The sequence below is a fragment of the Setaria viridis genome, chromosome 6, assembly GCF_005286985.2.
Source record: "Setaria viridis chromosome 6, Setaria_viridis_v4.0, whole genome shotgun sequence".
NCBI lineage: Eukaryota > Viridiplantae > Streptophyta > Magnoliopsida > Poales > Poaceae > Setaria > Setaria viridis.
Window position 1 is genome coordinate 19713219 of NC_048268.2, and position 23777 is coordinate 19736995.

The 23777-nt window shown below is 42.9% G+C and overlaps 3 protein-coding genes across 3 annotated transcripts; all 3 read right to left on the reverse strand.

Moving 5' to 3' along the window:
• Nucleotides 1-12590: 12590 nt before the first annotated feature.
• Nucleotides 12591-13835, reverse strand: LOC140223197 (uncharacterized). Its single transcript, XM_072294742.1, has 5 exons — nucleotides 13338-13835; nucleotides 13148-13241; nucleotides 12949-13073; nucleotides 12749-12820; nucleotides 12591-12673 (listed from the first exon to the last, which is right to left on the reverse strand). The coding sequence occupies exons 1-5, from the start codon at nucleotides 13636-13638 to the stop codon at nucleotides 12591-12593; spliced, it is 675 nt and encodes a 224-aa protein (XP_072150843.1). The 5' UTR covers nucleotides 13639-13835.
• A 3135-nt stretch (nucleotides 13836-16970) lies between these two features.
• LOC117861794 (uncharacterized) lies at nucleotides 16971-18226 on the reverse strand. Its single transcript, XM_034745329.1, has 2 exons — nucleotides 17941-18226; nucleotides 16971-17821 (listed from the first exon to the last, which is right to left on the reverse strand). The coding sequence occupies exons 1-2, from the start codon at nucleotides 18224-18226 to the stop codon at nucleotides 16971-16973; spliced, it is 1137 nt and encodes a 378-aa protein (XP_034601220.1).
• A 242-nt stretch (nucleotides 18227-18468) lies between these two features.
• Nucleotides 18469-22929, reverse strand: LOC140223198 (uncharacterized). The gene is made up of 8 exons (XM_072294743.1): nucleotides 22866-22929; nucleotides 22692-22772; nucleotides 21154-21279; nucleotides 20998-21066; nucleotides 19952-20917; nucleotides 19339-19853; nucleotides 19171-19263; nucleotides 18469-18858 (listed from the first exon to the last, which is right to left on the reverse strand). Exons 1-8 carry the CDS (start codon nucleotides 22927-22929, stop codon nucleotides 18469-18471), a joined length of 2304 nt encoding a protein of 767 aa, XP_072150844.1.
• Nucleotides 22930-23777: the final 848 nt, after the last annotated feature.

Consider the following 23777-nt stretch of genomic DNA (forward strand, 5'->3'; position numbering starts at 1 on the left):
GCTTTCCAGCTTTCCATATAAGGTCAGCTTTTCTGAGCTTCTAGCTTTTCGGAAGCTGAAGAGGATTTTCGCTGTTTGTTTGATCTTTTAGCTTTTCATGCTGAGAAGCTGCAAGGAAGCTCAAACAAACAGGTCCTTAGTTGGCTTTGAAACAACATTAGTCTAATTTATGATGATTGTTACTTTCTCTTTGTGACAAACACTTCATTTTCGTTGTTAAGTTGTGCTGCTCCATAGAAAATGTCATAAAATGAAATGTAGTAATGTAAAAAAGCTCTAATGTCACCACAAATTCGTCACAGAAGGTCAAATCTCTTGTAGTGATATACATAGCACTTTGGAGTTAACCCCAGAAGTAAGGATAAAAGTGTAAGAGAGGTACTATATGAGTATGTGGGTCCGTTCCATGTGTGGAGTTAGGCTATAAGCAGATTTTGGGATGTTCAACTATCAACTTATATATGAAATTTAATGTGCAGATTATGAGACAATTTATATAGATACAATGTAAAAACTTATGTGTAGGCAATGCATCAAGCTTGTACAGAGATTAAGTAGCAACTTATATTGTATGTCTACTTGTCTAGTAGCAATCTTTTGTAGAGATAAATGTGTCACATTGAGCAAAGGACTGTATAACCTATGTGAAAGCAATCTAATAACTTATAGTATGTCTTGTACCAACTTATGTAGAGATAATTTGTACCTTGTAGACACTTCAGATAACTAAGCAATACGAATATAATTTTTTTTACAATTTATGTATATATTTGGTGACAGATTTACAATAAGTCGCTACATATTTAGTCATAGGTAACTACTGTACATTCAATATAAATTGTTCGTATAAAAATTATTCCAAAATATAAGCATAATCTGTTTTATTTTGTGGATCTCACGGTAAGAAATGAAATGGTGAAAACCGAATTTAAAATGGACACAAAGTTATCGTATTGTTAGAGGCGAAACAAAAAGAAAAATAGATGAGCTGTAGTAGCCCACCTCCATCAAGAGGTCTAGGTCCTGATATGGAAACGTGAGCTACTTGGACTTGGAGAATTTTAAGCTGTATGCTGCTTGTACATCTATTCGTAACAAAATAGTAGAGACATGATGTAACAACCTAGCCTAATTAAACTATGATAAATCTTAAATAAAGTAATTAGAGCATAAAGAAGAACAATTAGCAGTTGTGAAGACAAGTAAAAAAGACACTTTTGCCCTCACAAGCTAAACCGCTGTTTAAAATGTAACTCAAATTTTTGCTTAAGAACTTAAAAATCTGTCCAACTAAGAGTTGTAGAACTCAACTTTCCCTTCAACTTTTATTTTTGGTGTTTTGTCTGAAAACTCAAAATTTGAATCTGTGTCAATTTAAGAAAAACAGTTGAAGTCCCAAATTTGGGGCTCCTTATTTCGAAATTTATAATACAAGCTCAGGATGAACTCTATGCCAAAGTTTTAGAGCTTCAAGTCCTTAACAACTTTGACTAAAGGAGTAAGGTCGAAATCCGCACAAAAGGCTTCAAAAAATTCGGTCAAAGTCAGCTAGTTCGGTCAACCCAGCCTCAATCAGCAATCCAGGCTAAGTCTGGAAAACAGCTCAACTAGACATCTTGGCATGGGTTTATCTCTCAAACATTGAACAGAACATAAGAAAAATATTTTATAAGAGTCTGAGAACTACGTTTTTCAAATAACTTTGTAAATTGGGCTCTGGTCAAATTCGCATCAGAAGCTTTTCAAATTTTGAGCTCCAGTCATCCAAAGACCCAAAAATCAGCCAAACTGCCGTTTCTCTCTAAGTTTGGAAAACCGGCGTTCCTCCAAACTTTGCAGCTTTGTATTTCCGAATCTACCATGAATTTGAACTCAGTTCAATTATAAAAGTTTAATTTTGGTCTGAGGACTACAACTTTTGTAAAGGGAGTTAATGTTATGCGGTTCAAGAATTGGAGGATCTTGCGCTTGGAAATTGGCCCGGAGAGGGAACCCGCAAATCCCTTAGTCCAGAACGTGCCAGGGCACGCGCGCCGCACGCTCCAGAGCGCCGCCGCCGCGTGGCGCGGCTTCACCGACGGAGCCGCTGCGCCCAGTCTCCGGCCCGGCAGGTCGACACCTGGCGCACCCCACCACCAGTAAGCACCGCGGTCGCCCTCCCTGCTCCCGTCAGCCCGCCTCGCTCGAGAGCACGCCCCGCCGCTGCCCTGTCGAGCGTGCGCCCCTGCGCCCGCTTGCCAGAGCACCGTCGCCTCTGCCAACCGCCACCCCGGCCGCGACGCCTCGGACCCAGCCTCGCCGACCTGATGCCCCGACAAAGACGTCGCTCCCGCACACGCTCGCTTCGCTTCGCAAGCCTGCCGCACCTCGCCTGTTGCGCCGACTGCGCCAATGGAGCCGCCGCCATTAATGGCCACGGCAGCACGCGCCCTGCTCCCCTCCGGCCCACCGGCCAGCCACGAGCTCCAGTGTCTATATAAACCCCGCCGGCACCACCATGCTCCCGTTCTCCTCTCTCCGCTCCAGTTGTCCCTTGCCCAGAACCTCACCCCGCTCGCTAAGCTTCGCCGCCGCAAGCTCCTCTTCTTCGCGCTCACACGCCACCGAGCGAGCTCGCCGTGGAGCCCCCACCTCCACTCGACCCCGCACCTCGCCGACACCACCCGCCGCTTTGCCTCCCCCTCGCGCAGCTCTAGAGCTCGTTCATTGCCCGCGAAGAGTGCCGCCGCCGCCGGAACACCGCCGGACTTCGCCACCACCCGAAGCTCCCTGCCCTTGTGCCGTTCCGCCTTGACCGAGCCTCCCCGTCACCCCCAACTGCTTCAAACCGGCCCAAGGTGAGTCCGTAAGCCTTCCCGGCCCCTTACCGTCCCAAGGCTGCCGGCGAGTTGCCGGAATTTCGGTCGGCCACCGCCGCCCATGCGTTAGGGACCCGATTATGATCGAGAGTTTTGAATCAGGAACCTTAGTGCTAAAAGTCAGGGACCTCTACACGTTTAACCTATAGACCTAGGGGCTAGACCGTAATTTTGCCTCGGTTTTTGTTTTATAATCGGCAGAAAATGTGATTAACTTTGGAAATTCACCAAAACTCATAGAAAACTTAGAAAAATGTCAAACCAATTTTGGTAGACTCAGTATAAGGCGTAGTTTTTAATAAAAATACTTTTAGCACATGGCTCTGTTAGGATTAATGTTATATGATATAATCCTTATTTAAGCTATTTAAATCATAACAAATCATAGAAAAATGCTAAATTAGTAAATCCAACTCTTAAGTGCTTGTTTAAGAGAACGGAAGCTTATAAAAATCATGTGGAGCCTAGCTTAGATGTTTAAATCTCTATTTTAGTTTTATCATGGAAATCTAAGGTTTTTGTTGTCTTTTTGCACAATAATTAAACCAGAGATGATAAAAATGTGAAACCAATTGGAATAAGTCAGTGGTATAGTGTATTTTGTAGGAAAAATATGGAACCCGGTCAGAAATAGAAAGAAAAATCACTTTCCTGTTTAGGAAAGAATAATTAGGGTAAATGTATGGAAAAAGATGCCCTTCACTAAAAATTATGAAAAATTCGTCAAAGGCTCTGTATCACACCTATAACTCACTGTCAAAATTTCATGACCAGTTTCTTTATGGCTTCTGTTTTAAAAATGTTTAAGTATATGCTACCTTAAGGTAATAAAGTATTTCTAATTCCTTTTATGCACCTCCAATGGACCTCAAATTTATGCAGTACCTTGTCTATGACAAGATTAAGTTCCTGTCAAATTTGTGGCTTCATAGCTTGCTATTTGAGGATCTAAATAAAATTTGGAAGATGAACCTAGCTAAATGCAAGAAAGAAACCTCGAATAATGATAAAGTTAATTTTTGGAAGAGGTACAAAAGAATATTAAGAAATAGGATAACTTTTCGATCTAAAGTTTAGTAAAGTTAAGTGCATATATGTACACAATCGCCATCAAATCAACCCCAGGCTTTGTACCACAACCCACCTTCCTTGTGTAGATAAAGAAGGAGTAGAACCTTGTTTAGGTGAATGTGGCCCTAATGTAACTTCTATTTCAGTACTAATTCATGTTTTACATCCTATGAGAAAGCTTGGAAATTTAACTTGATGCATTGCATTTTGTGTAGAGCTGAACCTCGCTGACGGGACATACGAGCTTCAACCGGCGCCAGAAGAAGGAGCCGTAGCTGATCTGCAGCCAGTCGGAGCCGAGCCCGTACCGGAGCAAGCCGAGGACCAGTTTGCTATCCCCCCACGTGAAGGCAAGCCCCGTAGCATAAATTCCTATGTTTAAATTACTTGCAATACAATTGCTTGCCTTGCTTGCGCATTTACATTCCAGTAATTGATTGAAACCATATATGCATGAGATAGGTACCCTTTTGATATGAACACTAGTATCTGAAGTTGAGTAGTTGCAATGCTTAATAGGACTTGGTAAAAGTCGAGTGATTTCCTGTCACTCGCGAGTTATAGGAGTTGATTGCTTTACTTATGTTGCAACTATAAGGATGATGGACGGGGCCGGGCTTATGTTCGGTACTCGGTGGTTTGCCCTGTCTGTCTACATGAAATTGGACTAAGGTCGAGATGTGATAGTGTTCATGATCAAGTGTTGAAAGTACTAATCTCAAACCTAGTATGGGATGGGGAAGCCTAGTACCTGATTGAACCGAAACGTGAGCGGATCATTCCACTATCTCTGGAACGGAGTTCCCTTGCGGCGGCATGTGGTGACAAGTGCAGTCATAGAACGGTAGAGACCGTGTCTATGGAGCCTTGTACCAAGGGAAGTAGGCCCGACACGGGTTTGGGAATTGATGGGGACGGCTGATAAATGAAGCGACCACTCATGGTGCGCGGATGTTGTGGGATTAGGTTCGCCATGCATGGTTAAGAAATTCAAATCGATTCATTTGCCTCTCATAGTTTGGGACTACTTGATCGTATGCTACACTGAGTAAGAATGAAAGATGATGATGATCTAATATGGTTACCAGCGATCTACACTGAGTAAGAATGAAAGATGATGATGATCTAATATGTTTACCTGCACTAATTGTTTGGAAACTATGCTTGTTTAGTATAGTTGCTAACTTAGACTGGTAAATGAACGTAGAACTTGTGGCTAAAATATTGAAAGTAAGGACCTACACTAGTCGCTTTTAGCAAAAACAAACCCCTCTAGCCAAAAAGCTTGCATGTCTAGGTGTTAGTGGAATAGTACCACTGGTCGGTTAAGTCTTGTTGAGCGTAGTCGCTCAGCCTTGTTGTGGCACATCTTTTCAGGTGATGTTGATGCCTCTGAACTCGCTGCAAGTGGCACTTGGCCTTCCTAGCTTCCTCGTGGTTGGACGGTTGAGTGGGATTCCTCCTCGGACGGTGAGGACCGGGATCATTGATATCATGATCGGCTTCGTTAATATATCCTGCAACGACGTTAGCTTCCACCTATTTATTTTTGTTGCCTGAAACTCTGCAAACTATGTTTGAATTTCGAACTTGAAGTTGGAATAATTTGATGCACTTATTTAATCTGGATGGACTATTGTAATCTCTGTAACCACTTACCTTCTTATGAGCTATGCTTTCTCGATCCTGTGTTAAGTAGTTTATCGGATGAAATCCAACGGACTACCGAGTTAACTTGATTAAAGTACACGATTACCCGATCGCGTGTTAGGCGACTTAAATGTGCTTTAGCTAAGTTAATTTGGACGGCCTTTCGCTCAGGCCTTATCATCCTTTCGCTCAGGCCTTAGGTTGGTTTGCGTCCAGTCCACTAATTTCTTTGATTCCACTCGGTATTCCTTTTCCATTTGCTTCCAATAGGCCGTACCGGCCACGACCGCGTACATAGCTTTTTCTAATTGACTAGGATCGTGCCCGTGCGTTGCTACGGGCAGTGAAAAATTCATAGTAGAATACACCTCGCATTCAGCAAAGCAATATATCAAAAGAAAATAGTTAATTCATGTACTTAATTATTGTATTAATATTTCTTTGGAATACTGCAATTTTCCAAATACAAAATTTCAGCGATCTTGGTAACAGCCTAAGATTCATGTATACAGTTGCTCTTCTATGATGCATACTATCGATTCATGTACAGTCGCTCTTCCAAATACTATTGTACTATTAGTTGACCATTATTGCCTAATAGTCAAACTTCCCCATAAGACCATATAACAACAGCAAGGAAATAGACATGCATGTAATCTTTCGTTGTGGCCAAAACTCCTCCATTACAGCAGAAATTCTGAGTGGCTGATTTGAATTCTTCAAAAAAAAATGATTGGCTCTGCATACTCTAATGAAATCAGTTTAGAAAATACATTTCACTAACCTGCTATTGTGAATACTGCATGAGGGTTACACCTACATGACATCAGTGAGAGATACTTAGCTTCTAGCATACATGTTGAGAAGCAGTTCTTTGCAGGTCAATAAGGCATCAGTTAAAATACTTAGCATCATGCATTGCTTTGTGTCAGGTTATCCCAGTACAAAATAGAAAAAAATATTTTCATTTAGCAAACATGTCAGAGAAGCAAAATTCAGAAATGATGTGCTGCCAAAACTCAGTGTCACCATCATCCTCCGTCGACATCCCGCCGCCGTTCAGTCCAGATCCGGGGCCTGCGGCCGTTTCCCACCTTCGCCCTCCACCCTTGGTCCCGGGGTCGGATGCGCCCAACCCCTTGAGGGTGGAACTCCGCCTCGCTCGACCCTTGGTCCCGGGGTCGGATGCGCCCGACCCCTTGAGGGTGGAACTCCGCCTCGCTCGACCCTTGGTCCCGGGGTCGGATGCACCCGACCCCTTGGTCCCGGGGTCAGATGCGCCCGACCCCTTGAGGGTGGAACTCCGCCTCGCCCGACCCTTGGTCCCGGGGTTCCTCGGACGGGCAACAAAATTTTTATATTGCAAAACATTGGATTCAATGGGATAATAAAAATATAAAATATGTATAAATATGAAATAAGTATATCATCCAAGATTGGATTCAACAGGACAATAATCTTGTAGAACATATACGAATACAGGTCATCCAAATGTCCCCCATCTATCTTATTTCTTTGCCTGTGATGCTCCAAAGGAAATGTTTTACAATGCCCGGTAGTCTTGTCCTCCAGGCATTCGCTTCGTGCGCTAGAAGATCGATGAAGAAGTTGTGCCGCATCGTTATAGCATCTTGTAAGTAAGATAAGTGCTTACTTCAAGTTAAGCTCGGATTTATCGTATATTGTAAAATTACAAAGGAACGTACAACAAAGCATATTTACTCACTTTTTCGATGTGCACGTTTCGAGGACTATCCCACCATGCCATGTACTGTAGAATAAGCCATCCATCTGAAAATCTGTGGTACGATGAATCGTCAGCTATATAAATATACAAACATATCTTTTAAGAAATAAAGGATATTGACACTCTAAAATGCCGGTGTGTCAGAGCTGATCTTACCCATCAGTATCTTCCACAATTCCTTTCGCGCGTTCAAATTCCCATTTGTGAACATCCTCCCATGAATCAGCTTTAAGTTGTCTAAATGCGTTCATAAATTTTAGGCGAAATCCTACGATCTGTATCGCATAATGTTTATATGGCACATCCGTGGCATATTTTGGAATGGGTTTAGTGTCAATCACAATAAGTTTCTTCTGCTTAATATCGAGTACATAAAGCAGGTAGGTATTGACATGCTTCCATGGCAAGAGAAACTGCAAAGCACTCAGTATTAGGACCATAAAGGATATGTAATGAACAAATAATGGCATGAAAAGAACTTACATATCTGCAACCTAGTATGTCATATTTTACTATTTCCCATCCACCAATCACATCACCCAACTCTTTACCACTGTGATGTTTACGATATTTTTCATGATGTGTTAACTCCAACATTTTCTGAAGCAAAATGATATATAGCCATGATCAGTATCACCTATCAATTTTATGTATAACTAATAAATATAAATAGACAATGAATGCAGTAGATTCCACAGTTATGATTGTAATTATAAACAAGCTAACTTACACAGAATCGCAGATCCACATGATGCTTTGCAACCTTGTTGTTGTACCTTATCATCCCTTTAGCCTCTCGGTATGCAAGAAATCGGACACCTAAGTTGAAAAAATGGTTCAGGCATGGGTGAACCTCGTTTCAACAACACCTTGAGATCACCGAGTTTATACACACTCCTATAGGGCAAATCACTCCTTACCCAAACCATACTGCAAATCAATATATAAGGACAATGCATAAGAATTCATAATAAATTGCAATACTATTAGTGGTAAATGAAAGTGATGAAGTACTAAGCTTACTCCAATTCCGCAGGATCCTTGATTGTCAAAATATAATCATAAAAAATCTCAGCTAACTCATCTCTCTTCAAGGGCCAGTCCTTGTAGTATAGAAGAACATCTTGCTTATCTGAGTCTATCTCTGTATCGATTTTCTTTGGTTTAAGTGCATTTTCATGGCTGTTTGTGGATTTCCTCTTTTGTTTGATCTGCTGAAACTCTTTAGGTTCTATTATTTCTGCAAAGTCACTCGGGCTTCCGATGTTTTCATCCTCATTGCGTAGTAATGGTTTACCTAACCGTTCATTAAATATAGTTGATAGTAATGTAGCTGCCATTTTAGTCCTAAATTTTACCATACTCTCCTGTACATTAGTAGTAACACAGTTTATTCGAAAAATATGCTAGTAAAAAATATTCACTAATTACTTGTGTTAAAGTTATACATAATGTACCTGATCCACGGTAGCGCACAGATGATCCCCAGTCCAATACTTTATAAAGGCAACCATGAATAACCCACATGACACACTACAGAATCATTATTATATAGAAAAATGTAAGATATATACATATGAGATTGTAGAATTGGTATTTTAAATTAGTGTGCAATATCATACATACCCATCAAACTGTATTCTGTCAACCATGACCTCCACAACATCCCAGATGTCAACATTGACGTCCGGCCAAGCGTGATCTTTAAGGCCAGTGCATTGCAATGTGTATTCCATCTGCATCCGCAATCCCTTCAACTGTTTGTACATGTCCTGGTTAATTAGTATGTGCAGTTTGCAAAAAAATAGAAATATCTGAGATGGCAAAAACTCACAGTATTTTCGAGGTCCCTGCGCCCAAATAGTGTTCCATAAGAATCTAACACATGTATCTTACGCCTTCGCGCATTCACTACAGCAAGATACTAGTGTGTATCTTTTATATTTATTGGTAAGAACAACTATTAAGTATTAAAAAATGTAATGTCAGTCAAGGAACGTATATTGGATAAATGAAGTATATATCGTAATGTTGAAAATAGTAGTTACCATATCGTGTTGCATGTACGATAATACCCTTTCAGCCAACCGTGGAACCTGTGAATGCCCACGGGAGGGATAGTGATCCTCCATGTCCTCCATGTTCCGTCTTTCTTCACCATCCCCCTTCATTAACACGGTCATACTTGTATTTTCTAGGTAGCACGTACCACCTGGCCTATTTATCATATTATCTTGAGTCCGCAATAGGTGGATGTACGCATTTATGACCTGCAAAAAATCAACCATGAATAATTTCTCAATATAAAAAAAGATTTTTGTTCCCATAAATTTGTACTCGGGGTTATTACCTCGTCATACAGGTATGCGTTTCGACAAAATAAGCACTCCATGTGATTCCTATTCACCAGGACATCATTAATGAGCACAAGCTCTTCCCTACCTGGTTCAGCTGAGATCTTTTTAGCAGCTTCAATGAAGGCATGATCATTGACAGTACATTCGTACCCTGAAAATAATCATAAAATTTGAGGATAATTATCATTGCACATGATAAATGTTGTGAAAATATATCAAATGAGCAACCTGATATATGAATGAAACATAAACTACCTTCCGGAATCTTGAAAGCATCTTCTGACTCGTTGGTTTCGTCAGTGATCAACACCTGCTGTGACATATCAACATCTTTGAGTTTGTCAGGTGTCAAACCCTCTTGGTATTTATTGGCATCCAAGTAATCTGTCTTGGGAGTAGTTTCCTCTAGTTCCAGCAATATATCCATACTATAGACACCATCGTCACCAGTGGGCGTCAGCTCCATGGATGGCTGCTCCAAGGATGACTATTGATGGAAAAAGGAGGTAACATATAAACTCATTAAATTAGTACCGGTTCTGCAATATGATTTAGTGAGCGTTAAGCTTGTGTGTAGCTTACCTCGGAACCGTCTGACATGGATGGATGCCAAGATTCAGTGAGCTGCAACGCTGTCGCTCGCTTAATTATTGGCAGCCCCTTCTAGTCGTCTTCTGAAAGGTGAGATTTTATTCAACTTTGAGTCTCATGTGTCCTCTCCTGTTACAGGTCCTGGCACAATTATTTCATTGAATACATAATGATGGCGCCTGCTAATTTTTTTCCCAGGAACACAAGTGCTGCAGCCTTGTTTTGCTGAGCTGACAGCTGAGTAGTGCGGAGGGCAAGTTCTTTCTATGAATACATATAATCTAATTATAACAAACATGATTAACAGATTAATTAATATAACACATGCCATATCCGACAACCTCTTGGTATAATCATGTCTAGTTAGGCCTAATCATGATCTAATCTACGTGAACATGATTAACAGAGGGTAACGAGAACTCACACTTGAGCTGCAACGCCGCCGCTCGGACGACACCCTCCAACATTGCGGTCCAGTTTGCGACCGAGCGTTCAGCTTCACAACAGATCGGCGTCGGTCTAGTAACAAGGTCAGGGAGTAGGTGATGAGAAAGCTTCAAGAGAATTGCATGCGTCCGTACTGATGGTCAACAATTACCCAGCGAGGAGGTCAGCGAAGGCGCAGGGCAGGCAACGGCGGCACGGGGCAAGCGACGGATTTGCTTCGGGCGTGTGCGTGTGCAATGGCGGCAACGAGTTTGTTATGGCGGCTGATAGAAAAAGGAAGGGAAGGAACCAGGATGGAGTACAATTCTTTTTCCAACAAGGCCTAGCAAATCTGGCGCATGCATGCAAGTAGCTAGCAGATTTTTTTAATCTTTCCTTTCTTTAAACATGCCCACAAAATCTCGTGCATGCATGCAAGGAGTTGATTTTTTAATCTTTCCTTTCTTTTAACATGTCCACAAAATCTCGCGCATGTGCAAGGAGCTAGCTGATTTTTTAATCTTTCCTTTCTTTGAACATGCCCACAAAATTTGTAAAAAAGGATATTGACAAATCTGGCGCATGCATGCAAGGAGCTAGCTGATTTTTTAACCTTTCCTTTCTTTTAAACTGTCCACAAAATCTCGCGCATGCATATAGGGAGTTGATTTTTTAAACTTTCCTTTCTTTCAACATGCCCACAAAATCTTCTCTCTTAACGGATGCGCCCGACCCCTTGAGGGTGGAACTCCGCCTCGCCCGACCCTTGGTCCCGGGGTCGGATGCGCCCGACCCCATGAGGGTGGAACTCCGCCTCGCCGATGCGCCCGACTCATTGAGGGTGGAACTCCGCCTCGTCCGACCTCGAGTGAAGCTCTGCCTCGCCCGACCCTGAGTCCTGGGGTCGGGAGTGTCCGACCCCTGAGCGGAACGTTGGAGTAGTTCGAGGCTATTGTTCAAAAAACACTTGACATTTCATGATATCAACCCGCAGTCCAATTCCGAGTATACGCCCAACCCTTGGTCCCGGGGTCGGATGCGCTCGACCCATTGAGGGTGGAACTCCGCCTCGTCCGACCCCGAGTGAAGCTCCGCCTCGCCCGACCCTGAGTCCTGGGGTCGGGAGTGTCCGACCCCTGAGCGGAACGTTGGAGTAGTCTGAGGCTATTTTTCAAAAAACCCCTGACATTTCATGATATCAACCCACAGTCCAATTCCGAGTATACGCCCGACCCTTGGTCCCGGGGTCGGATGCGCCCGACCCCTTGAGGGTGGAACTCTGCCTCGCCCGACCCCGAGTGATTTGGGATGCGATTCTGCTGGAACCAATCTTACCATTCAGGCTAGCTTTCGGGGAGAAAATATTAGTACATGTAGATTTAGATTTGCCGGGTTAGGGATCATAGTGCCTTATTTGGGTTATGCTGTCTCAGGATGTACGTGCAGCTTGATTAAAACAGCTGGTCCGATTTGGAGTACATGTTTAGGGCATTGGATCTACAAGCATTGGAGTACATATCAATAAATCATCACCCGCAACATTTCTTCTGCAGTCCAGAGCAAGCAACTTTTAGAGGGATCTTGGACCAAACAGAAGTGAAATGCATCTTCCCCAAACATGTTACTGCCATTGAATCACCAAACATGTTATATACACAATGGAGGGTTGAAACACATCAAGCTGAGTACTTAACGCATTCATGAAATTGTTATATGGTAACAATAAACACATCAAGTTGAGTACTTAGCTGCCATTGAATCACCAAACATGTTATATGGTCACTGTCTAAAAAGTTCATATAAGGAAAATCCTCGAAAAATACGATTCAGTATGTCGTGAACATCCAAACTTTGAAACACAACACAGAGTTGCTGAGCATCCTAGCATTACTACTTGTTGATGATATCTAATGTAAGGGCACGTGCCGTCGTTGTAATTTGTTTCCGTTCAGCGCGTATCCGCTTGGATAGGTCTGCAGCACAAAAATCAGAGATCAAAACTATATAACTTCAGTGAAACGAAGTTATTGAGCACAAAAAGATGTTACCTTTCAAATCGTACGCATCAGAACATATGGGAGAAAAAATAATTTGACTATAATCTGTAGTAGTCACTCCACCTAACAGGCAAGGGAAAAGTGAATTAAAAACTTAAACAGACAAGGGGATACATGAATTTAAAGAATTAATGGTTAAATATATTGTTAATTTTATTAACAAAACTGAGTGCTCATTGATAATGTCATACCTTGCATCGTAGATATCTTGACATGGAGGGCAGCTAATGTCTTGAATTGATAAGCCGCGCGGCGCCACTCCCATATGTGGCGTTGAAGGTGTGGGTCGTTCACGTGGATTATGATGAAGTTTTTCCTACAAGTAACAACATTAATTCCGATCGACCCATGGCATGGCAAATAATTTCATATGTACATAAATACACATACCTTTGATTCATGATTACCACGTGCCTGTTAGGCCGCCTCCGGAAGTCACCCCTATCTTGGATCTCAGACGCATATACAACCACGCCTATGACATCTTCAACAACAAAAAAAATATATGCTTTGCATTTTAGTGTGAAACCAAGGACATCATATTTTGTTAAATGAAAGTGTGTATAAATTGATGAGTCACCTGCAAAAGTATCTACTGGCTGACGGTATACATCCTCGAGTTTCCTAAAGGCATGAGGACACTCTGAAATCCAGATGGGCCTCTGTGGAGTCTTGACTACAGTATTCAGTAAAAAGATGACAACGTAGTATTCACACAGACGGTACATATTGGGAATGGGATCCACATAAGTTGGCGTAAAATACACTCCCAAAAAGTCATATGTTTCACCTTCAATGAGCACACTGTTGAACATCATATGATGGTCGCCGCACGCAACTGCCTCCATCTTGGTGCCTTGCACAAACATTGTAGCCAACATACATCAGTAGTTTGCAGTGAAACCACAATGCATCCGCCTAATTACACATGCATAAAAAAAGAAGTAGGCGGATGATTGAAGCACCTGCTCATCAACCAATATTACGCGCAAATACTCCTGTCCTCCATACTCTCGTATGTTTCCTTTCCAGAAAACCATGGCGCTCACATCCCATCTCCAGAAGATGTGTTCCAGCTCCACCTCATGAAACTCAACCCACCTATAATTCCGAGATTTTATACATATATAATGCAAGGGTGCATCATAGCGTACGAGATAAAAACTGATGCCATCATTCAAATGAAATCTGTACCGCTTCAGAAAATTACGAGTATCATACCTGTTCGTTGTCGGTGCGGGCAAGGATATCAGCGGTGCAGGCAAGGTTACCCTCTTCCTCGAGAGCGACATGTAGGAGGAACCCATAGCTGGATAACTGCAAGTTGAACATTTGTACTGCAGTGAGTCTTATTCGTTAGGAGAGATGAAGGAATAATGATATAGGAGCTTATCACTTCGGTGTACTGTTCCATAGTTACTGCTTCAGGAGAATTGCATGCGTCCGTACCGATGGTCAACAATTACCCAGCGAGGAGGTCAGCGAAGGCGTAGGGCGGGCAATGGCGGCACGGGGCAAGAGACGGGTTTGCTTCGGGCGTGTGCATGTGCGATGGCGGCAACGAGTTTGTTATGGTGGCTGATAGAAAAAGGAAGGGAAGGAACCAGGATGGAGTACAATTCTTTTTCCAACCAAGCCTAGCAAATCTGGCGCATGCATGCAAGTAGCTAGCTGATTTTTTATCTTTCCTTTCTTTTAACATGCCCAAAAAATCTCGCGCATGCATGCAAGGAGTTGATTTTTTAATCTTTCCTTTCTTTTAACATGTCCACAAAATCTCACGCATGTGCAAGGAGCTAGCTGATTTTTTAATCTTTCCTTTCTTTGAACATGCCCACAAAATTTGTAAAAAAGGATATTGACAAATCTGGCGCATGCATGCAAGGAGCTAGCTGATTTTTAACTTTTCCTTGCTTTTAAACTGTCCACAAAATCTCGCGCATGCATATAGGGAGTTGATTTTTTAATCTTTCCTTTCTTTTAACATGCCCACAAAATCTTCTCTCTTGACGGATGCGCCCGACCCCTTGAGGCTGGAACTCCGCCTCGCCCGACCCTTGGTCCCGGGGTCGGATGCGCCAGACCCCTTGAGGGTGGAACTCCGCCTCGCCCGACCCTTGGTCCCGGGGTCGGATGCGCCAGACCCCTTGAGGGTGGAACTCCACCTCGCCCGACCCTTGGTCCCAGGGTCGGGTGCGCCCGACCCCTTGAGGGTGGAACTCCGCCTCGGCCGACCCCGAGTGAAGCTCCGCCTCGCCTGACCCTGAGTCCTGGGGTCGGGAGTGTCCGACCCCTGAGCGGAACGTTGGAGTAGTCTGAGGCGAAGTCGAATCCAACGTGTAGTTGAACTCGAACTGGTTGACTTTGAACCGCTATCTTCTATCAATTTCTACCTTGACTCTGACAATGCACTGGCAGTTTCCTATGTCTCTGAACCTTCCTGCATGACTGCATTTTCACATAAGATTTAAAATCTAATCCTCATATAGTTTGCTGCTGACATTTTTCAATTTAGATTGCCAAATCATTACTCATTTATATTACATACAAATATACAAAGTGCAGAAGTATCATCTGCTGCTGACATGAATCTTTAGATTGCCAAAAGATCAACCATTTATCAGATACAAATATGCAAAGGGCAAGAGGAGCCCTTTCCTCCATTTTCCATTGACCTACTAAATACAGTTCCGCTACGGTCATTACAACCTCCTCGTCATTACAACCTCCTCGTCACACGCATAAGACACCGCAGCTAGCACGGCCGACGCCGCTAGCAAGATAGCCTTCCACTGCCTGGTCGCCGCCAGGATGGACGCGGCCACGGCCGCCGCAGCGAGGACGGCAAAGGCGTTCTTGAGCGAGGTGTACTTGACACTGGCCATGCACCCCTTGCCGTGCATGACATGGCGGAAGTAACCTAAATTAACAGGCTGATAGAAGATGGGTGTTTATAGCTCCACAGCTAATTAGCTTTCCATTCATATGCAACTTTGAAGGATTTATTTTCACCAATGCAGCAAGAGTTTCCAAAGCTGCTACAACTATCTCAGGGTCTGACGATGCCAGGAGAAGCTTAAAATGCTGAAAAAAAAGTAACAAATTAACATGATATGACTAAAAAAACATGGGTGGTTATAATTAGCATCTTCTGAAGTCATGAGGAGGTAGTTGCACAAACTTTTAGCTCACCTCAAGACAAGCAAAAGAACTTTTATTCCGGCAATTCTCCAAAACAATCAGTATAACTGAATTTTTCAAGGCATCCTTGCATTATAATAGGTCCTAAAACACGAGTGGCCTGCCAGGTGGGCATCTTTCATCCCTGATCTTGTTGTAGCTGCAAAGAGTAGTGAAACAATATTGTATGGCTATATTAAAGGCAAGTCAAGATTCTCTACTTTTTTCATTTTTCATATTTTCTCGAATGTTTAATTTACATGTTGACTGTTCAATTCAACAACCTGCAGCTTCTAAGCGAAGAAATTTTTGACTTCTCAAGAGGTGAAATGACACAATAAAAGATTAAAGAACTGAAGTCTTCACTTCAACCTAAACACTTGACTTCATAATTAGCAGCTCGTGTGGATGCAAATTATCCATGCAGCGTATGGCAAAGCATTTAAAATTACCTAGCAAGAGCAACAAACATGGACTTGATGAGTATAGTATTTTTAAAAAATAAATGAAAAATGTAAGACACGCACGAATAATTACATTACCTTGCCTATGGTGTTAGAACTTCTTTGTATACAATATTCTTCGTATACGTGCCATCTACAGTTGGTACCCTTTTCTTCTTCACTGATGCACCTTTTTATTCATTGTTATTTTGATTACCCTGGCCGTTCACTTTTTTATAAACTTTTTTCTTTTCCTTCTTTTTAGTTTGTTCCTCGTCTGCCTCTACGTTAGGCGGGAGGGTGAGGACCTTGATATTCGTTCTGGCTGTGGCTCTAGACATAGCAACATACAACTAACCATGAGAGAACACAGGGGCGGGCAGGTACACACCCACATTTGGTATAGTTTGGCCCTGTGACTTGTTGACCGTCATGGCGAAGCTGAGCCTAATAGGGAACTGCTTCCTCTTAAATTGGAATGGGAACATCTCATCATCAGAGGGGCACAACGGTATTCGTGGAAGGAAAACCCTCTTTCCGGCATGCTGTCCCAGTACAATTTCAGCATCGATCGAATTTCTTTGGAAGCCTCAAACCACCAGCCTTGTACCATTGCACAATCCATTTGCAGGGTCGATATTCCTAAGCAATATGACCGGGCAGCCAATCTTGAGCTTAAGCAAATGTGGAGGAAGCCCGTTGGGAGTCAATGTATTAAGGAACTCCGACGGATAGTAGTTATGCGGATCATCAATCGCGGAGTCAAAACTATGGTACACCATCTTCCCACCCTGGAACATGCCGATCATCTTCATATTAATATTGTCCACCCAATCATTATGTGTGGATAGAATTGCTCTGGAGGTGATGTAGTCCTTGTTTGTCATGTTTGCATTGAGGTTTGGAAAGATGCATTCAATCAACCTGTCAAGATCTTTCTCCGAATCCCCAGAATACGGGATAGATATATCGTCAGGAAGACATACATCACCATCTCCGTTAACCTCCTCCGTGCCACCACCAATGCGCAGTAGATATTCCGCAAACCACGGGTCACTCTGCGCCCTCATGTTGCGCACAAGCTTAAGGTGGTGCATGGATTCCCAAAGATATGACCTCCGTAGAGAAGCATCGACTATCTGAGCCCTGGATCCTTTCCGTACAACAGGGAGGACCTGTCTGAAATCCCCTCCAAAGACAACAGTCTTCCCACCGAACGGCAGATCCTGCTGGCCCATTATATCACGTAGGCTATTGTCTAGAGCTTCCATAGCTTGCCTCTTTGCCATAGACGCCTCATCCCAAATGATGAGAGATGCTTGCTGCAGCAGCTTTGCAGTACCACTCTGTTTGGTGAAACTACAACAACAACCACCATCCTCAAGAGTAAGGGGTATCTTGAAACGTGAGTGAGCAGTCCTCCCACCAGGCATTATAGACGCTGCGACACCAGATGTAGCTGTAGCAATGGCAAGCTTGTTCTGATTGCGAAGGGTTCCGAGAAGTGCCCTGTACAAAATGTCTTTCCTGTGCCGCCAGGTCCATCCACAAAGAACAAACTGCCTTGTTCGGTGTCCACTTTGGACATTATCTCTTCGTAGGCAGCCCTCTGCTCCTCATTTAGGGAATCAGATAGTCCCACATCTTCCTGATGCTGATCAATGCTTGCCTCCTCAAATATCTCACGAGGGATACCGCTAGCATCGTCATATGCGTCGTCAATTCCTGGGAGAGGGAACGACCTTATTTCCTTCCCCATAGATTGCAACATGTTCCTAATGTCAATCAAAACCATCTGTTCCACCAGAATCGGGTTTGCATTGTTGCGCCTGTAGTCTTCTGACATTGCGTCAAAGTGTTTTGTCCACAACCCAAACACATCATTCGGCTCGTAGAATACCAATATAGTCACGAATAACCTACACAATGAGGATGGCATATGGAACAAACTGTTTTCAGTAAGACACTCATCAAGTGTATTATCTTCTTCAATTAGGCCTCGCCTCTCCGCAGCTTCACGGAACGAGGGCAGGAGCACATCGTCAACAGTCCTTAGGTCCCTATATGAAGTAGCCCCAGCAACATGGTTCAGGAGAACCCGAAGAAAGTAGCGTTCCCCCTCAGCCGGATGAGCCGATACGAGTCTCCCGACCTGGTATACGGCGTTTTTCCTTGGTTTCCAAAATTCCTATTGTAGTCAAAGTACGCTATCAGCATTGACTCGTCGGCACCTGGACGCTTGACAACCCGTTCGATCTTGTCCCATTTATGATATGTAACCATATGCATGTCGGGAAGATGAAGCTGCAGCTGCTGCACTGGTGGATGGTTCTTGCTCAAGTCAAAGCCGTATATCCTCCACATCGCTTCTGGAGGTGTCACCCACCGAGCCTCTCTGTACTGCGTGATCTCATCAACGTTCCCCTTGTCATCTTTTTTTCTAGCCTCCCTAACAGCCACAAACGCTCTGTCATGGCTCTTGTATATGTATTTGAATAGGTATTTCACGGACTTAATGCTACTACATGCCTCAACATTGATGTGGTAATTGAAAGTACGCAGCAGGCATGGGTTGTATGGGACGACCCACTGATTGTCCAGGATGTGACCTCTAATTATTTCCTTACGACCATCATCGCATCACCGATAGATGGGGTACGAATCCTTACCTTGCGACGTTGAATCGCAGAATGGCCGCGGGTAACGGTTCTTGCATGAAATACATCCCCTTGTGCATGGACATAATGGATTTAGCGTCCCGCATGGGCCATGCATCATATGCTTCGTCACCATCCTGTAGAGGTCAGGGTACTTCTTCTTGTTTGGTAGCTCAGCAAAGATAAGCAAGTCATACTGTTCTGGACACGTGATCTTGTACTTCCTCTGCATTATTAACAAAAAGTGTGCATGCGGCAAGCCTCTCTTCTGGAACTCCACAACATATACGAATGCACGGACCTTTCCAAGTATATCTTTTTCCATCAACATCTTCTTGAGCTCCTCTAACTTTGCCCTGAACACTCGAGTTACAAGATCTGGACGGTCCTGTGGACTCTGACTAGGATAAAGCTCATTCTTGATCTCATCCCAATTATGATTGCACGTCATTGTGAGGAAGATATCCGGTTTACCAAACTTTCGCACCAAAGCCATCGCATCCATGTACCGAGGCCTCATATTGCGGGGCCCTCCGATGAAAGTTGGCGACAACACAGTACGCTTACCAACCTCATCAGCGTCTTCCACCCCTATACGCCAGCTGTCAACCAAACCTTGGTACAGGTCAGCCCTAAGAATGTCCTGATTGTTGCGGATGTAGTCTAGACGCGAGCTTTCAATCTTAACGTAGGTGTCGACGGCAAACTGCTGGAATAGACGGTTGCCGTATAGTATAGGATTAAAAATCCCAGGCCGCATCTGAAATTTGTAGCAATAGTAATCACACACGGAGACGCATTTATTTCCAGCAGACCCTACACACATAAACATTATTCATGTTAGTACCGTGAATGACGGCATGCGGAACATTTGTCTAATGTTTGTAAGACAGTATAAAGACATCCGAATTTACCAGCATCATCGTCACCACCACCATCAGCACGCGCCTTGCGAATCGCTCGAGCCTTATTGACTTCAGCCTCAGTCACACCAACTTTTGGAATGCAGTTGTGCCACCCGAGCTCACCTCTTGGAAAGAATAGCGGGTATGAGAGAGCGTCGTAGCACCCATGATAGGACTGGATTCCATGGATCGACCTATCCTTCCCTTGGAGGACAATACTATTATCGAACTGGCCCCGACGCTCGCTCCCCTCAATCCAAACGGCAGCAACCTCTGACGTTAATGGCACGTTATATGTTCTCTGGTCTAGCCGTTGGTCAAGGTTCAACTCAACATGGTAATCCTCAAGGTTGTCAACCTGGCCCATACTCCTAAGATTCTCTGAGTAGGGATTAATGCCATGTAAGATGTCCTTTAGCCTTTGGATGACTTCCCTGTCTTCTTGGGCAGACTTCTCACGACACTTGCGAAGCCTATGCTCAAGAGACGGATCGTCGTCGTAAAAATAAAGCTCGAGGTGACCAGGTTCGTGACCATCCTCTTTACCAAATGATCTTATGTTATGGTAGATTTGACCATGAGCTCGAAATGTGTAAATTCCACAGTTTCTCACGTCGGTGGTCACACTATCAAGTTTACAGTACATAGAAGTGAAAGAGAAGTGGCCATTGAAATATCTGATGTGTTCACGGAAATGCCTAGCATCAGCGTCCGAGCTCGACCACAATCTCACGAGTTCCTGTGGTGTCTCAGGGGTGGAAAGATGAATCTTTCCACTGCGACAACAGAATCCAGGTGGGTCGGACTCAAACTTCTTTGCATTGCAGTGCTCGCAGCTAGCCTCTGGCTTGAGCATGTCCGTCATGTTAGGGACATTGGCATAAACCGCATCGTATGGATCTGATACATCGGGTTCGTTGGGATCTTCATTAGCCGTCTCAAGATCGACATCCTCATCAGCTTCCCAATCAAGTTCTAATAATTAGCATGAGTATAAAGTGTTATATTTTGGAAATAAGATAAGTCAAAGGTCACATAGATGCGCCGAGGTGTACCTTGGCCTCCAAAAAGGTACCCTTCATCCTCTTCCTCATCGTCCTCAAATATGATGTTCTCATCGCAATCTGATGCAACATTGGCACATGAGTGATGAGACAAACGTATTTACATATGTAGAATAATAGTATGAAGGAAGCACGTGCAACATTTACCATCATGTTCCATAGAGGCATGTGTCCCTGCCTGTCCACCATGTGGAGGCATTGAATACAGCTCGTCACCAACAGATGGCTGTGTCTGAGTACCTGTAGCGTCTTTAGGTGCAGGCCTAGTATTTTCTGTGAAAGATGAATTGCGGGTGAGACATAGAACCGGTATTGACAAATAATCAAAGTGAATTTCTTTTTACCCGCTCCAAATACATTAGATGCAGTGAAGGGATGGGAGTCACGAGCATCCGTTTGGCTGCAGCCTTTAGTAGTAGAATAGCAGTAGGTTAGATGTAGGTTACTTTAAATATCATAATAATATAATATACGAATACCAAGGTGGGCAAAGGATGTGAGCTAATTACCATTGTCCATGACACAAGACGTTTGAGTCAGCTGGCTCGTATAATCGATTTTTTCACCAGCAGGCTGTTTGGTATTCCTGCCAATGGTTGCTTCAAACATTTGATTACACCGGTTTAGGCGTGAATTCCTAATTCCAGGAGTCACAGGCTTCCTATGGATGGTGTGGTTTGCAGGGACCATTTGGGGGGTAACGACTCCAAGGGATTTATCCGCAACTGCCTGGATGTAAACAGGCCTTCCGTTTACAAGGGGGATTTCCATCTCATCCGTTATTCTTAATGGTGATTTATCAGCAGGAGGGAATACCAGCTCCGGGGTAAAATGAGGGCTTGCCATTGCAATAGATTCAGGATGCAAATTGCTCGCTCGTCGTTCATTAACCCTATTTCTATAGTCTCTGTTGGTCTGTCTTCTTTTTTCTATATTGTCTTGTGGCGTCCTAAATAATCTCTTTGCAGAATTTGCAGAATACGAATCACGCCGCCTCTTATTTATTAAAGCCCTCTGCCCAGGAGACATTGCCGCCCTCCGTGCCCTATCCCTTCTACGCCTACGCTCGTTAGGCGAGAGGTCAGTATCGTCCATGGTACCTGCTTCATCTACAGCACCTACCATGATTTGGGGTTAAGGTGTTTAGTGCATTAGGATGCCTCAAGTTGAGAGTAACAGACTATTTTAGGTATTAGTCGGAATAAGATGTAAATATATCTATTTTGGTAGTACTGTAAATAAGATATCAAAACTACTAATTGAGAGAATAACAGAAATAGCATTAATTAAGAGTTTTAGAAAGCAAATGCTAGTTGTACAGTTGCATCACTTCACATCATGTAAACAGTTTTTGCAATCACCAGGAGCAAACACAAGTTCATGACCAATATGGATTGACAAATTTAACTCCTTCAATTTAATAACTAATTATAAGAGACGGAACGATGTACTACTTGATAATGAGAGAATAACAAAAATAGTATTAATTAAGAGTTTTATAATGCAAATGATAGTTGTACGGAACCATCACATCACATCATGTAAATAGTTTTTGCAAACACCAGGAGCAAACACAAGTTCATGACCAATATGGATAGACAAATTTAACTCCTTCAATTTAACTAATTATAAGAGACGGAAAGATGTAAGAAATATTTTTGCTGGGCATTTGAAAATGAAGTTACCTGTTTGTTCAACCGGTATGAGTCCAGTTCCAGTGCTGTGATCGCCCTCACCTAGCTGTATACTTAAATTGATGCGCCCATCTGTATACATCAGAAAACAAATGTATAAACGTCCAATGGAAATATCTTACAGAGAAAATGTACTATAATCCCTGAACACTGCGGTTGAATTACCTCCTACCACAGGGCTAATACAACTATCAACGCAACTGTCCCGCATGTCACCAAATAATACCATCTTCGTGGGTCAATACGGTACCTCCATCTATAAAATAAGATAATGGTAAATCAAATATTCACAATCTATTTTTTTATTCGACACACTGGTCATTATCTTTTTTCTGTTTAGACATCATCACCAATAAATGAGAGATAATTGACTCAACCTGATATGGTTAGCATAGAATTTACTTCTAATATGATAGCAATGTTTACAGCCAAAGACCCCCATTGTGACAGTATAGAAGAGACAATGACAATGATCCTATTTGAAGCAAGAGCATTTCATTGGATCCAAATCAAATTTTGCACAGAATTCAATGATACGGTAGAGTATACTACATGCATTAGTTTGTCCACTTGGTTATCAGGGACAACTCGTGAAAAGATAAAACCAGATAGTGTTAATATATTAATGATTTTTTTATTGAATATTGTTCATTTGAGGGACCCTTTATTTTTTTCTCCTGCTGCATATAAAACGGCAAAAATACTTCTGTGTGCACCTTTCACAACCTGGCACTCTGCATCATTTTGTTCGGATCCCAGTGCTCCAACTATTTAAAAAAATACACGCATTCTAACTTGGTTCCCAATGGCAACAAATGTAACACTGAAGAAACCATATATAGCTCATCACCACCCAGATAAAGGGAGAGAAGTATGAGTACGACTGCTCTTGAAGATTGCATCAGATGTGACATATCCTACTGTTTGATGGAAAACAACTCCCACCAAGTCATTTTTTGTTTCACATTAGGGGCATTTCACATGTGTCTGAGTTTGTAGAAGTAAATATTTTACACAAAAATATTTGATGCTTATAGATGAAAATTGACAAAAATTATACAAATGCAAACAAGATGC

Coding starts and splice junctions, on each gene's coding strand:
- LOC140223197 (XM_072294742.1), bottom strand. CDS start 13,638: ATGTTGGCTACAATGTTTGTGCAAGGCACCAAGATGGAGGCAGTTGCG. Junction 13,242..13,337: donor GCCAGTAGATACTTTTGCAG/GTGACTCATCAA, acceptor TTGTTGTTGAAG/ATGTCATAGGCGTGGTTGTA. Junction 13,074..13,147: donor GTGGTAATCATGAATCAAAG/GTATGTGTATTT, acceptor TGTTACTTGTAG/GAAAAACTTCATCATAATCC.
- LOC117861794 (XM_034745329.1), bottom strand. CDS start 18,226: ATGTCAGAAGACTACAGGCGCAACAATGCAAACCCGATTCTGGTGGAA. Junction 17,822..17,940: donor AGTGGACACCGAACAAGGCA/GTTTGTTCTTTG, acceptor CTGGTGTCGCAG/CGTCTATAATGCCTGGTGGG.
- LOC140223198 (XM_072294743.1), bottom strand. CDS start 22,929: ATGGTATTATTTGGTGACATGCGGGACAGTTGCGTTGATAGTTGTATT. Junction 21,280..22,691: donor CATACCGGTTGAACAAACAG/GTAACTTCATTT, acceptor CATCTTTCACAG/AAAATACTAGGCCTGCACCT. Junction 20,918..20,997: donor GTACCTTTTTGGAGGCCAAG/GTACACCTCGGC, acceptor GCTAATTATTAG/AACTTGATTGGGAAGCTGAT.